The sequence below is a fragment of the Squalius cephalus genome, assembly GCF_949319135.1.
Source record: "Squalius cephalus genome assembly, chromosome: 18".
Classification (NCBI taxonomy): domain Eukaryota; kingdom Metazoa; phylum Chordata; class Actinopteri; order Cypriniformes; family Leuciscidae; genus Squalius; species Squalius cephalus.
The window spans coordinates 13,216,992-13,232,604 of NC_137139.1; the positions used below are offsets into that span (position 1 = coordinate 13,216,992).

Sequence of the window (15,613 nt, forward strand, 5' to 3'; positions counted from 1 at the left end):
GATTTTATTATTATTTATATTGAATTATATAACGTTCTTCACATTCTTTCACTGAAATAATTCTTATATAAATTCATAAATAATAATTCAACAAAATAACTCTCCATTACATGCAAAAACTTGTTAAAACAGCTCAAAAAGTCTCACATTGGGTGTCTCCACTCTGACAACCTCTTGTGGAAAAAAAGAATATACAGTAAAATGATATTTCATGACTCCTGCCACTAGATTGCCTTGTAGCTTTATATGGAGCAAATGAACTGTTCCCCTGGGTCCTAAAGTCAGTGCTTCAGTTCTTTTCTTCAGTATGCCATCAGGTATATATTTAGACATTATAAAATCATTTTTTGGTAAAGTTTTAGCATTTTTAGTTTTCATTTTGAGTATTTTTTAGGGTTGTATTTATACTGAAGTGTCAGATTTTGTATTAATTCAAGTTAGTAAGGTGGACAGCAGTAATGTGGACATTAAGAATTCATTACTATTTATATTACAACCACATAAAATCCTAAAATCCAGTCCAAAAAAAAAAAAAAAAAAAAAGTGTGTGTATTACAAGTTCAAGTGCGACAAATCTCCCAAGGTCTTGAACCACTCTGATGAACACTCCATTTTTCACAATTAAAAGAAAATGAATGTCGGGTCAAAATGACCCGAGGAGAGGAAGTAATGAAGCTGACAATTCTGGCAATGTCCAGATAGCTTACCAGCTCTGTGAAGGCATGTGGTATCATAGGCTGATGTTTTTTTCTTTCTTTCTTTCTTTCTCTGCAGGAAAAGTGGAAACTCCTCCTCAAGCCTAGGCGACATGGTATCAGGAGGTTGGAGATCCACGCCGCCATCTGCAGGTGAGAGTGAGTATGACGGCCTGGGCGCCATGCTGCTTTGCAGGGGATGTGTGTGACTGGGAATGCTGCCCCAAATGAGCAAAATATCAGTAGGGCTGGAGATCAGTGAGTTTATTTATCTTTCCTTGCTTTTGTTCTTATTCTTTCCTCCTCCTCTTAACGCATGACACATTCTGTCACAGGTTAAGCTTCTACTGTCAAATTCAGTAGGATAACAACTGTAAAAGTTCAGAGTATGGTTAAAAATATAAGTAATTCTTATTCTACAATCTTCTGAATGCTGATTCTGATGTGTTCTCTCATTTCCAAAAGCCAAACAGAAGCTAAAGCAGGTAGGTGTGTTAATGTGGCTTTGTGTTCGATATCTTATGATAATCTCTCCTTGCGATTGGTCAGACAGGTTGTAACATAATTGAGCAAATGATTTAATGAGATACTTATAGGAAGCCCCCTTTTGGTATCACTGCCAAAAGCACACACACAAAATGGCCAAAAATACACTACACTACTCTTCAAAATTTTGGAATGTTCTGTTTTATGCTCACCAAAGCTGTATTTATTTGATCAAAAACACAGTAATATTGTGAAATATTATTACAATATTAAATAGCTGTTTTCTATTGTAATATATTTTAAAATATTATTTATTCCTGTTATCAAAGCTGAATTTTCAGCATCATTACTCCGGTCTTCAGTGTCACATGATCCTTCAGAAATCATTCTAATATGATGATGCTCAAGAAACATGACTTATTGTTATCAATGTAAAAAATAAACAGTTAAAAAAAAGAAAAAAGAATTAATCAATTTAATGTATCCATGCTTAATAAAAATATTAATGTCTTAATAAAAAATTATCTTATACTGACCCCAAAATTTTGAATGGTAGTGTCTGCCGAAACAATTCTATTTGGTAAATGAACTAAATAGAATTAGGTAACACTTTATTTTACAGTGTCCTATTTACACATTACATGTAGTTGCTGTAGTAATAACCCTAAACCTAACCCTATAATAAGTACATGCATAATGCATTATTACATTGTAACACAGAATTATTTCGATGACAGTACTAGATATTGTAAACAGTAGGAAAGTATCTTGACAATGTTTCATGCATCTCAGGAAAATATATATGCATGACAATTGCAGCAGTATGTACCAAGATTGTGTTACCAGTCTGTGCTGACACATTACGGATACTGCTTTAAATCCGGTTTGTTCTGGTTGTACTTGATGCTGTGGTTCTTGTCTTTCTCATTTAGACTGAACTCATTCCTCCATATGATGTGGTGCCGTCCATGAGGCCTGTGGTTCTGGTTGGGCCTTCACTGAAGGGCTATGAGGTGAGCGCTAGACTTCACACAACCCTCTGAATTTGTTTTGAAATTTGTTGTCTCATGTGTCGTGTCTGTCGACAGGTGACAGATATGATGCAGAAAGCTCTGTTTGACTTTCTCAAACATCGCTTTGATGGACGGTGAGCTCTAAAAGACATCTTGGCACATTTCTCGATTGTATATGTATTAGATATACACTACCGGTAAAAACTTTGGAATAATTAAGATTTTAAATGTTTTATGTTTTTTTTTTTAAGAAGTCTCTTCTGCTCACCAAGGCTGCATTTATTTGATCAAAAATAAATATACAGTAAAAACAGTAACATTGTGAAATATTATTACAAATTAAAATCATTTTATTTTTTTATTTTAATATGTTTTAAAATGTATTTTATTCCTGTGATCAAAGCTGAGTTTTCAGCATCATTACTCCGGTCTTCAGTGTCACATGATCCTTCAGAAATCATTCTAATATGATGATTTGACAATTTTTTTATCAATTATTAGTGGTACTCAATTATTGATAATGGTTCTTATTATTATCAATTTGGAAAACTGTTTTTGCTGCTTAATATTTTTGTGGAATAATTTTTTTCAAAACAGATATAGAAATAGAAATAGAAATACGTAAATGTCTTTTGATCAGTCTATGCTAAAAAAAATGTATATACAGACTTTTGAATGATAGTGTATCACAGGTTTTACAAAAATATCTGATTTCAATGTTGATAATAATAAGAAATGTTTCTTAAGGAATATTATTGTTTTTACTGATCAAATAAATGTAACTTTGACACTTCTTTCATAAACATTAAAAAAAATCTTAATTCAGTGTATGTGTATACATAATCGTCGTTTACTCACACTTATGTACTTATAATGAAAATTAATGGTGACAGCGTCTGTCAAGCTCCAAAAAGGCCATAAAAGTAGTCCATACAACTCATGTGATTATATTTCATGTCTTCTAAAGCCATACGCTTTGTACGAGGAACAGACCCAAATTTAAGTAATATAAAATAGAACTGGCACATCATAATCAATTACCATGGTGGAGACATGATTTTCAGTGACCTGCAATCTTTCTTTCACATCATTAAGTCACTAATGGATTGTTATGCTGACAGGATTTCTATAACCCGGGTAACCGCTGACCTTTCTTTAGCCAAGAGATCGGTTCTCAACAAGAGACCTATCATGGAGAGGTCTAACACACGGACCAGTTTGGGTGAGAACATCAGCTCACTAAAGACTTGCTATACTGTACACCCTTCAGAGCTCAACAATAAGATAACATCAGTTGCCTATTTTTTGACCACAATTAGTTTAAAGTATCTAGCTGGTTAACAAGGTCTTGTCAAAATTGTAAGAATAGGTATTAACAATGTTCAAAAATAAAAACCAGCAGACAAAATCTATATTTTTGAACTTTTTGAGCATTTTCTCCTTCTGTTTTCTCGGGCTTCATGTTTTGTGGGTGCTGTTTGTCTGTTTGTGCACCCAGCGGAGGTACAGAGTGAGATCGAGAGAATATTTGAGTTGGCCAAAACCCTTCAACTGGTGATTCTGGATGCGGACACCATTAACCATCCAACACAGCTAGCTAAAACCTCGCTAGCTCCCATTATAGTCTATGTCAAGGTCACCTCTCCAAAGGTAGGTCTCATGATCACGGGTGCACTAGTTCAAAGGATTGCTGAAAATATTCTCAAAAATATCTTCAGCTCTATTAACAGAAAAATAGATCATTTATTTTTCTTTGATATTTCCTCTCTTTTGGCAGGTCCTACAGCGGTTGATAAAGTCGAGGGGTAAATCACAGAGCAAACACCTCAATGTTCAGATGATGGCAGCAGATAAACTGGTTCAGTGTCCCCCTGTAAGTTCTTGAAGTTTAAACACACTCACACACACATACCCATACACATTTACAGAGCTGTTCAGAATACTGTAGATTCAACATTAGTGTTGTCAAGATCCAAAAATATAATTGGATAGTTTTGTCTTTTTACAATATTTCCTTGAAAAGGTCTTAAAGAGCTAGACTGCCATATTGCAGTATGGGATGTGCCCTGGTACTTGATGTAAACTCATAAATGAGTAATGCATGTACAGCAGGGGTGTCCAATCCTGTGCTCCTTGAGGACCACTATCCGCTCTAGTCCTAATTAAACACAGCTGAACCAGCTTATCAAGGTCTACAAGATCACTTGAAACTTCCTGGCAGGTTTGATGGAGCTAAACTCTGCAGGAGCAGGATTGGACACCCCTGACGGACAGCAACGCACATGTCTAGAATATAAATCCAAAAGGGTATAGAAAAAATTATTTTCCAAAAATTATTATTATTTACTCTCCCTCATTTTGTTCCTAATACATATGACTTTCTTTCTTGTGTGGAACATGGGAAGATATTTTGAGAAACTGTACTAGTTGCTCCTTTCCATGCAATTGCAGTGAATAGGGACTGGAGCTTTAAGGAGGACACTAAAACCCCATAAAAGTATGATTCACAAATCTTTTTACAATGATCTTTGTCATGAATTGGTTGATCTGGTTCACAAAACACAGTTTTCAGTGGATAACAACATTTGCTATATGTTTCTCACACAAAGCTATCGTTTGGTTTCAGAAAACTTGAAGTATAGCATATGCAGGACTTGTATGGTGCTTTTTGAAAGCTTGAAAGTACCCATTTATTGCAATTGCATTGGAAAGAGAAACTAGTACTTTTTGGGAATACACAAGGGTGGGTAAATAATGATCGAATTATTCTTTTTGGATTAACTATTCAAAATCTCTACCATCATTTAGCTGTTTTCCCCTCTGTTTAAATAGACCTGATTACCAGTCAAACTCTGACAGCCCTAAACAAAGTGAAGTTAGATTTGTTTTCACCAAAACTCTCAATGGCTGACTTAGGATTGCAAGGATGAGAACTGCAGGTTTTGAGAGCATTTCATTTAGGGCACATCTGTCTGACTACACATTGTGTTAATTGGAAATGAAGGTAATTTTGTGTCTCACATTGTTAGTGAACTGGTGTAATTTTAAATGTTTGTTCTTCATTCTCACTTGATTGACTGCTCTTCAACTTTTTAAGGAAGCCCCATACGTTGCTTAGTTCTAAACTGAACTTATTTAGACTGGCCTTGCTACAGTTCTAGTGATGCAAACGCTTGCTTTTCCAAACCACATTCTGACAAAAGTCATGTTGCATGTTGTTCCATAGAGCCATTATCCTACCTGTCGCTCAACGTCATCTCCCATCACCTGTCCACCATCATAAGATATTTTATATAATATCTTCTAATTTCATCCCCCGCATGTCATCTTCTCCTCCACCCTGTCTCCCCATCAGGAGATGTTTGATGTCATTTTGGATGAGAACCAGTTGGAGGACGCCTGTGAGCACCTCGCTGAATATCTGGAGGTTTACTGGCGTGCCACTCATCTGCCAGGCACCGCCCCTCTTAACCCCTTATTGGAGCAAAATCTGATGACCCCACCCTCGGCAATCTCCAGTCTTCAGGTGAGGCGTCTTTGTGTGGATAGGCCGAAACATTTAAAGAGTTTTATATACAGTAGGAGAAATATATGCCTTTGGCTCTCAAGATAATCAAAGCAGCTTTACAAGGAGGGATTGTGGAACTAGTGCAATGACATATCTAAGGAAACTTATTTCCCAGACGGCAACATCGTGTCGGCCCAGATCCGGTCCACGTCTGGTACGTGTGGATTCCAGTCGATCTGGGCCGACACTTTGTTGCTGTCTGGGATGGCACATTAAATTGTGACATTCACAATATGAGCAAAGTCATCGTCATAAATATTCAATATATCCTTCTATATTTAAAAATGCAGATGACTACATTCTTGAAAAGTTTTGTGTTTTGCAGTCACATATGCACTGGCCTAGTTAGACCAGAGTCCACCAGACTTAGTACAGTGTGTGTCCTCATCGATCAGCCTGGAAAGTAGTCCAGAGACTGTTCTAAACATAATCATTGAGAATATAAATGCCATATGTATCAGCTTCGAGAAATATATCTTATATTTGTGATGTGTGGATTCAGGTCTGCATCCACCTCATTCAATATCCTATGAAGTTAATTCAATTAAAATTATACAGCTGACCTCAAAAGTCAGGATGTTGCAGTTTCACACAGAAAATGGTTTTAGGTCACAGCTGATTTTCACTGGTGTATGGGACACAGTTTTAAAGGTAAAATGCTAAATAAAGGTTGGCACTAGAGTTTTGACTTTTGACTAGAGCCCCTGTATATTCAAACTAGTGACAGATCTGTTCTGCTTTAATCATTTCATGCAAGCAATAATTGGTCAGTCCTACTTTGCATTTGACAAAACAGATCTGTAATTTAAAAAACTGATTATAATTATCCTTTTTGACAACATGAGGTGGTCATAAAGTAAACGTTTGTCTGGTCTGTCTTTTCCTCCAATCCATATTTTCACTCTCTGTCCTTTAGTTGTCTTGGGTCCACAAATACTTGTAATACTGACATGTTGTAAGTCTCAATCTGTCTGTTTTGTGTCTCATTCATGCCTGACATCTTTGCAGTTCTCTGAAACACAGGAATTAATTGAATGAACGCTTACAAACCTGCGGTGAGTAGGTGAGACAGTCAATCTGCCTTCCCCACTCTGACTGTAAATCAAAACCCCACCCTGATACTCTTTACATCCTTCAATTCCTTTAAACCCTCCAAATGGAAATGGCCATCTGGTATCCCCATTGGAAAAACACTTAATTTGAAAAAAGAAAATCATATATGCAAATATATGATTGTGTTATGCTGTTGTTGGTGAGACATGTAGCCCATTTATAGTTTTTATGTTTCAGTTGGGTAAAAGGTGGTAATACAAAAGCTTTATGTTTAAAATTATGCTGGCCTTAAAATGCCTTTAATGTTCAAGAAAACTCCAAAAGCACATTCAAATGTCCATTAAATCCACATTTAAATGTTCTTCTTAATATGTAATCAGTACATCTTATGGTGTAGGCAACATTTCTAAAGGTGTAGGTAGGTTTTCTAAAGGTGTGTGCAGCATTTATAAACCTATAGCACATCTATCCCTTATTTTTAATGTAAGAGCGGGGACGCCCATTTGTATATTGAATGTGTCTGGATTCTGGTGTTACCTGCTTATGCTGCTTGATATTGCAAACTGGTATTTCTTATTTCTTTCGCAAATAGTTTTACCGTGTACTGCTATTTGTTATTCTTCTAGTTATTTACCTATAGCGACTAATGAATCAGAAGTCTTGCACATTCTCAGAAAATAGCTTACTTCCCCGTTGCACAATAAGGTGGATAATTAAAGAAGGCATTTTTAAAGCTATAAGCTGCTTTTCTGAAGATGTAGGCACTGGGTCTTAAGGTGTGTTTAAGGCAGTGTATTCTAATGTTAGCAGCTTTTCTAAAGGTGTAGGTAGTGTTTGTAAAGGTATAGACAACATTTGTAAAATGTGTAGACGGCATTTGTAAAGGTGTGGGATGGGTAGCATTTGTGGCAAAATTACTTATCATCAGTAGAATGTCTAAAGTGGACTATCAAAATAAAGTGGAACCACATTTGTAAAGCTACAGAGAATGTTTGTAAAGGTGTAAGCAGGATTTCTGAAGGTGTAGGCAGTGTTTGTGAAGGTGTAGGCAGCATTTCTGAAGATGTAGGTAGTGGGTCCTAAGGTGTAGACATTTGTAAAGCTGTAGGTAGTGTATCCTAAGGTGAAGGCAACTTTTCTAAAGGTGTAGGCGGCATTTGTAAGGGTGTAGGCGACGTGTCTCTAGATGTGGGCAACGTTTCTAAAGGTGTAGACAGCTTTTTCTAAAACTGCAGACAGCATTTGTAAAGTTGAAGGCAATGTTTCTAAAAGTGTAGACAAGTTTAAAGGTGTAGACAGCATTTGTAAGGGTGTAGGTGGCATGCTTCAAGGTGTAGGCAACGATTCTAAAGGTGTAGGCAGCATTTGTAAAAGTGTAGGAAGCTTTTATAAAGGTGTAGGAAGCTTTTCTAAAGGTGTAGGCAGCATTTGTAAAGGTGTAGGCAGCATTTCTGTAGGTGTAGGCAGCGTTTGTAAAGGTGTAGGCAGCATTTGTAAAAGTGTAGGAAGCTTTTATAAAGGTGTAGGAAGCTTTTCTAAAGGTGTAGGCAGCATTTGTAAAGGTGTAGGCAGCATTTCTGTAGGTGTAGGCAGCGTTTGTAAAGGTGTAGGCAGCATTTCTAAAGGTGTAGGCAGCATTTCTGAAGGTGTAGGCAGCGTTTGTAAAGGTGTAGGCAGCATTTCTAAAGGTGTAGGCAGCATTTGTAAAGGTGTAAGGCAGCATTTCTGAAGGTGTAGGCAGCATTTGTAAAGGTGTAAGGCAGCATTTCTAAAGGTGTAGGCAGCATTTGTAAAGGTGTAAGGCAGCATTTCTGAAGGTGTAGGCAGCGTTTGTAAAGGTGTAGGCAGCATTTCTAAAGGTGTAGGCAGCATTTGTAAAGGTGTAAGGCAGCATTTCTGAAGGTGTAGGCAGCGTTTGTAAAGGTGTAGGCAGCATTTCTAAAGGTGTAGGCAGCATTTGTAAAGGTGTAAGGCAGCATTTCTGAAGGTGTAGGCAGCGTTTGTAAAGGTGTAGGCAGCGTTTGTAAAGGTGTAGGCAGCATTTGTAAAGGTGTAAGGCAGCATTTCTGAAGGTGTAGGCAGCGTTTGTAAAGGTGTAGGCAGCGTTTGTAAAGGTGTAGGCAGCATTTGTAAAGGTGTAGGCAGCGTTTGTAAAGGTGTAGGCAGCATTTGTAAAGGTGTAGGCAGCATTTGTAAAGGTGTAGGCAGCGTTTGTAAAGGTGTAGGCAGCATTTGTAAAGGTGTAGGCAGCGTTTGTAAAGGTGTAGGCAGCATTTCTGAAGGTGTAGGCAGCATTCCTAAAGGTGTTTCTAACGGTGTAGGAAGCTTTTCTAACGGTGTAGGAAGCTTTTCTAAAGGTGTAGGCAGCATTTCTAAAGGTGTAGGAAGCTTTTCTAAAGGTGTAGGCAGCGTTCCTACGGATTGGAGGTTAGAACTGAACTGGATTAATTACAGGGAAGTAGCCACATGCTTTCTGCCACTTTCTAGAAGTCCATTTTTTTCCTTAACTTTTTCTGTCAAATGATGTAAATTCCCATATGGCAGTGCAAACTTTCCATTTGACAAGGCCCACTTTTTCTATGATTTCTATTGTGTTATGCACCTACCCCTCTACACTTTTGGCTTAATTTGCTTTTATCGGAGCGAGCTGCACAGTCATCTCAGACTGTTCTGTTTTTGCACCTTGCTGATTGATATTAACACCGTAGGCCCTCCATAAGATGAGTTCACAAAGCAGATACAGCTGCCTGTTTTCCTGCGTTATAAAGAAACACACTGATTTTATGACTTTGTAAAACAGGCTGTATCTGAGCACACAGACTGATGCTTTGTGAATGTGACAACCCTTCTAACTTCCCTTTGAATGCAACCTCCTTGTTTCTAAAACTAACCTGAATCTTTTTTGCTCCAGAGGAAAATGCGTAGCAATCTATAATGCACAGCAGTTTGATCTCAGCAACCAAAGAGGCTTTGTTCAGACTCAAAACAATTCAGCCTGAACAGCAAAAACACATCTGACAAGTTTGGACAGTTAGTCCTAAAGTCTGGATTTAAAAAGCAAGTCCAATTTGTGTGCAGTGTGAACAAAGCCATAGTTACCAGTCACTTTATGTCATCGGTGAGACTTCTCCCCACCTCACTGCACATTACATGTTTTAATATTTGTGTTTTTTTATGTGTATACCAATCTCCTAAACAAGTCGTTTTTCTTTGGAGTGAAACAGAAAGAGGAAACGTGACCTCAGTATGGTTTAGAGTGGTCATCTCTCTCTTTCTGTCCCAGAACCAGCAGTTGTCGCCCGCCGGGGGTGGAGGGGGAGTGGAGGAGGAGGAGCAGGGGGAGCAGGACAGCCTCATGCCCTCCGACGAGGCCAGTGACTCTCGCTCCCTCCGCCGAGGCGGCTCTAGCTCCCTGCACCCCCCGGAGGACGAGGAAGAAGAGGAGGAGGAGGAGGAAGAAGAAGAGGAAGATGATTACGAACCCCAACGCCACTCTAACCCGTACCGGGACGTGTACCCGCCCAACCGTAACCAACCCGGTGGCATCAACAGTACTAACGGACACGAGTCACGGGACCGACTCCTGCAGCAGCGAGACTCGCAGGACGGACACAACCAACGAAACAACCGCCAGCGCGTGAGAGCCTGGCCGAGGGACAACTACTGACCGTCCACCTGCAGGAGTCTGGAAGAGAGGGTTGGGTCGTGAATCGGGGTGATGGGGATTGGTGAGGAATTGGAAACGCACAATGTGCGTGTATGTGTGTTGGTGGATGAAGCTGCCTATAATTGGCGAAAAATATCCTGTTTTCTAAGCTTATGTGGTCGTTATTGTTTGAGGCATTGCACTACATTTGCTTTTTAAAGACAGGGCAGCTTTTCTCCTTTAAGATCAAATGCATGTTCTGATCAAAACAATATTCGAGCTTCCTCTGGAAACCCTTACCCCACCCGAGTCCAATATTACTTTATTATTTTGCGTATTATACACTCTCCCTTAACCCAATGAGCACAGAAAGCATTATGGGAAAAGGAAAAGCACTTTTATAGCATGGGATGTGAGTCACAATGAAAGATGTTGTAGCATTTTGTTGCATCTTACTTTAATGGCTTCTTTTTTTTTTTGCTAGCGCGCTTGTAAATGTGAATATTACTCACTATTTTTTGGGGTCATGCCCTTTATCATGGAGCCTGTATGCACTTGTCTTATCAACATCAGTTGTTTATTTGTACATTATTCAGGCAACTGACATTTCATGGTCACGTTCATAGATGTAGCACACATTGGCGCCTGTCACAAGCACCATGCAAATGTGGTATATGTAGGAAAGGGATTCAGGGTTACGCTCTGCTGTCGTAGAGTAAAAATATTATTGGGACTATAGTCTGGGTTTGCACATGAGGTGAAATTTAACTCCAGAATGAAGAGAAGCAGTCGATCTTCCTGCATTTCCGTACTGCCGCATAAAGAAAGAACCTAATTAGGTCAGTGTCATCGGTTTCTTTTTCTGGGAAATGAGAAGGACTGAAAAACTGGATTTATTTTATCACCCAACAGTGCCCATACTCTGGCTTTTTTTTTTTTATAGAAGTACCATAGATGAAGCTCACCAGTTTTGGTGTCCGTTTTGGGATAGTCATGTTGTTCCTCTGCGATTCGACAGTTGAAAAGTTCAGGTCTAGATTCATACATTTTACCATTTGACACATTTGCAAGTCATCAATTGGTTGACCTTATCAGAGACAGTATAATCATAACACTCAAAATGGCGTCTCTCATTTAAAAGAGCCAGTCAAATGCATCCTGATCTGTTTTGTCTAGAATATGCATGCACATTAGCTAGACTAACATAATTTATAAAGCTAAAGAAGCTAAATTAAAAATTTTGTATCAGTGTTTTTAAGTGATTTTAACAATTGTTGAAAGGTTGGCAAAGCGATATCCTCATTTAAGTAGGTAAGAGTTGTATTAGCATTACCAAAATGGCTGCCGAGTGAACTGCCTCAGAAGGACTTTGTCTTTACCAAGAAGAACGCGGTCTTCCTCTGTCCTCTGTTTCTCGTCACTCTTTCCTCCTCGAGGCTCTGGGCATCTAAACGGCCGGTTACCGTGGCCAACTTAAAAACATAGTGTCGCATCTTACTTTGACGACACATTGACGGCTAGCTAGTTTAATGACCTGATTGGTGATTACATTAGCATATATCAACCAGGTTGTGTTACGACCAAATCCAAGAAAGTTTCTCCCTTTTCTCATTGTCATGACTCTAGACTCGGATGTTACCTGTAGCAGCTTAGGCTAAGGTTTCTCCAGTGTAGGACAATTCAAACTGGCCTTAATACTTACCTGTATATCTATACCACTGCATGTCTCAAATACAACTATTTAGGACTATTTGCACATTAGGGTTGAAACAGGACTTTTAGAAAACTTTAAGTATATAAGAGTAGAAAAATCTACTCGTTTTTTTTGTTTAATTTAAAATCTGCAACAGAATATTAGTAACGCATCTAAGAATAGCTAGCGTGTATATATCGAATGAAATTTCACCAGATCCTGAGTATAATTCTTTAGAACGTTACTTCACTTTGTTTTTATGGATCTGTATTGTTTTTAACAAATGTTGCGATGTTTACAAAGTCAGGATTGCTCTCACTCAGAGATTGTTGACGTGAGACGCATTGAAATATATGTAACGTCAGTTGTTGTACGGTTATGTAAAGTCACATAAAGTTGCAGTACACTCTCATGTAGCGCTGTAGTTTTGTTTGGGGTCTTCTTACAATTAAAACATCTAAATTAATGTATTTTACATTTTTTGTGATGGCCTCTAGATTTCGGTACATATCCAAACATCGCCATCCAGCAAGAGAAATCCTTATTTTTCTTTCGAACTAACCTTTCTGATTTAATGCATTGTTTATACGTATAGGATGCGTATTAAAGTATGATTTCACGTAGACTCTTTCCAAACATGCACAGAGACTTGAGTGAATGTATAGTTGCATGCCTTAACACCTCTTGTCCTCAGCACTAATGCATTGTCCTCCAGAGGGACGGTGCTAAATTGACTGTCCCTCAATTGATTGTCGCATTGATTGTACTGGATCCGTACACTCCCACAATGCACTTTTAGAAACATCCTCCCTCATATAAGATTGTAAAGACTTGTCTTATCGACCAAAATTGATTGAGTACATCACAACCATAGTATGTTCATCATAGCTTAAACAGAGTTGTAGACCTGAAGTACACTGAAATCCAAACAGGCGAAACAACGATTACTGGTAGCTACGACAATACACTGATACGGTGAATGCTAAGGCCTGAAACATACTCTACGCAAGTGCGTGAAAGCAAGTATTTCAAGCTAAATGCCCTTCAAACTGTTGTTGACGTGAAAGAGAAGACATTTTATGCTAATGCATGCTATAGTGCCCCTTGTGGCAATACTAAGAATGCAATGCAAATTAAGTAGCTATAAGCGTTTGCGTTCACGTGCTATGAGTATGTAGAGTATGTTTAAGGACTAAAAGAGTCTTTCCATGTCAGATTGAAGAAATCAATTACCTGTTAACAACCCACGTCACACGTTGATCTCAGGTCATTAGAAGTCACTGTATCTCTTGCCTTTCTAACATAAGATCAAACTGACGTAGATTGTATGTCAAAGTCCTGGACATTGTGTTTACAGCACCAATCTTGAAGTAAAGCCTGTTTAGAGGGTCATGGGAAATGTACATGTTCTGGGGTGTGGAAGTCAGGGTAAAATTCCACTTTAACAAATGCCTTGACCAATCCTCTCTTTTAGTGTACTGCATCTTTATTTGCTATCAACATGTCTCACTTTAATCTATTGTTCTATATTTAAAAAAAAAACAAAGAAAATCAGAGCATGACTGAAAAAAAAATCTATGCAAGTGTTGCATGAGATCTGATCGTTTCTTTCTGATATACTTTAGTATTGCATTGATTCTTGTTGTAAGTATTATTCTATTTAGTAAGACAACTCCCCCTCTTTTATACTGACCACAGACAAGGGGCTTCTGCCGCAAAGTTCATTTTCTTTTCAGTCTCATGGGCTTCAATACCTCCACTGTTATTTTTGTATGTTAACGCTTAACCATTACACATATTTGGATTGATGTAATAAAGGAAAGTTCCAAGTTGAAGTTAAGCTGTACTGACAGAATCTGTGACATGAGTTTGTAAAAATTTGAAAAAAGTACGTGCACACAGTAATAGACTTACAATGGAAGTCTAAGAGGTGAGGCATTACACCCGAATAAAGGATAAACTGTTTCAAAAGTAAATCCACAAGACTTAAACATTATACATAAACTTTATACATAGACATTGCTTACTAACCTTGTCTATGTAAAGTTATATCTAATCTTTCAACTATCATGATCATGTAAAACTTTTGCACTCCACTCTAGTAATAATTTTGGTAACACATAATCATAAGTTCAAAAAGTTGTTGTAAGAACTTAAAAAAGCACTTAAACTAAAATACAAGCTGCACATTTGAGCTTTTAAACCCTCCAGAATGCCATATAGACTTCTATTGTAAGTCTGTTACTGTACATGAGATTTTTATTTGAGAGACGAGTCCAACTTATGTTCTGTGCCGTGTCAATAGAACCTAATTTGTTTTTTACCTGGAATATTCCTTTACATAGCATTTGTCAGGACCAGTAGGATATGAATTCAGCTACTTTTATTTAAGGCAAGAACTTGCATTGTTGTAGTTAGATTGATATTAAGACTGAGGAAAAGACACAATGTGTATTATCCACAATGCACAATGTAAAAGAGCTTTGGTGGGACCTGTACTGTATAAGGTCTACTATTTTAGGTTTGCATGTCTTAATGTAAATGTACATGATACATTGTTTTTTCCCTTATCTGTTATGGCATTGCATTGTTTTCTAGCGGACCAATACAGCATCCATATAAAACGCTGATTTTTATTTTCTTTCTGAGGTATTAAGAAGCACAATATTTACTATGGGTATAATTTGAGTCATTTGTCTTCGATTCTGTATGCAATACAAACATGGAAAGAAAACGCCTTAGAACATTAACACTTCCTCTTCTGTGTAAGTAGAGAAAAAGATATTGCACTATTTTTTTCTTTTTTGATGTCTTTGTAATGCAATAAATGCACTAGGTAGAACAATAATTGCAGTGGACACATAATTGGTCCTCAGACGTGATGTAGGCACACACTCTCTTTCTCTCTCTCTCTCTCTCGCCCCTTCATCTTTCTGACAACATGACAAATAAATCCTGCCTGATGCTGTATATGCTTTCTATTTAAAGAAAATGCCACTAGTTATAATAAAAAACAAACAAAAAAAACATTTTATGTACTTTTAACACTCCAGTTGTGTCTCAAATTGTTTGATCATTGCTCGCATTTCATTGCAAGTGTTTTTTGCATCACTGTTGTTTTGTCTTACAAAGCTGTCAACCATATTCAACCACATATTAATACACATTCTTGGTCTTATTTAGTGCCCGTTATTCATATCATAATCTTTTAAAATATGTAACTTAGCCGTCTTAATTGTAAATCCCTCCCCATCCAAATATATTGTTGAAAGACTGAAAGTGCATTCAGTAGTTCTTTAGCTAGCATTAACATTAGCATTGCTGTTCTTTGTGTGCTTTAAAGGGGTGATGAACTGAGAAATCAAATTTTCCTTGAGCTTTTGACATATAAGAGGTCATCATACTATAAAAATATCCTGTAAGTTTCAGAACTGAAAACTTCCTTGTTAGTCCAAAAAA

At 37.7% G+C, this 15,613-nt stretch overlaps 1 protein-coding gene across 4 annotated transcripts in view; it reads left to right on the forward strand.

Annotated features, from left to right (window-relative positions):
• The window catches only part of cacnb3a (calcium channel, voltage-dependent, beta 3a), a 44,645-nt gene extending 29,446 nt beyond the window's left edge, over positions 1-15,199 (forward strand). Inside the window, exons 6-14 of one of the 4 annotated variants that reach the window (XM_079849802.1) lie at positions 775-854; positions 1,161-1,180; positions 2,114-2,194; positions 2,270-2,328; positions 3,316-3,416; positions 3,693-3,844; positions 3,972-4,067; positions 5,550-5,720; positions 6,771-6,817. In XM_079849802.1, the coding sequence (XP_079705928.1) occupies positions 775-854; positions 1,161-1,180; positions 2,114-2,194; positions 2,270-2,328; positions 3,316-3,416; positions 3,693-3,844; positions 3,972-4,067; positions 5,550-5,720; positions 6,771-6,800 (790 nt within the window). In that variant the 3' untranslated portion in view covers positions 6,801-6,817. Of the gene's footprint in view, positions 1-774; positions 855-1,160; positions 1,181-2,113; positions 2,195-2,269; positions 2,329-3,315; positions 3,417-3,692; positions 3,845-3,971; positions 4,068-5,549; positions 5,721-6,770; positions 6,818-10,098 lie in introns of those variants that run through there. The other 3 variants (XM_079849803.1, XM_079849801.1, XM_079849800.1) reach the window with 3 other exon arrangements.
• The last annotated feature ends 414 nt before the right edge of the window (positions 15,200-15,613 follow it).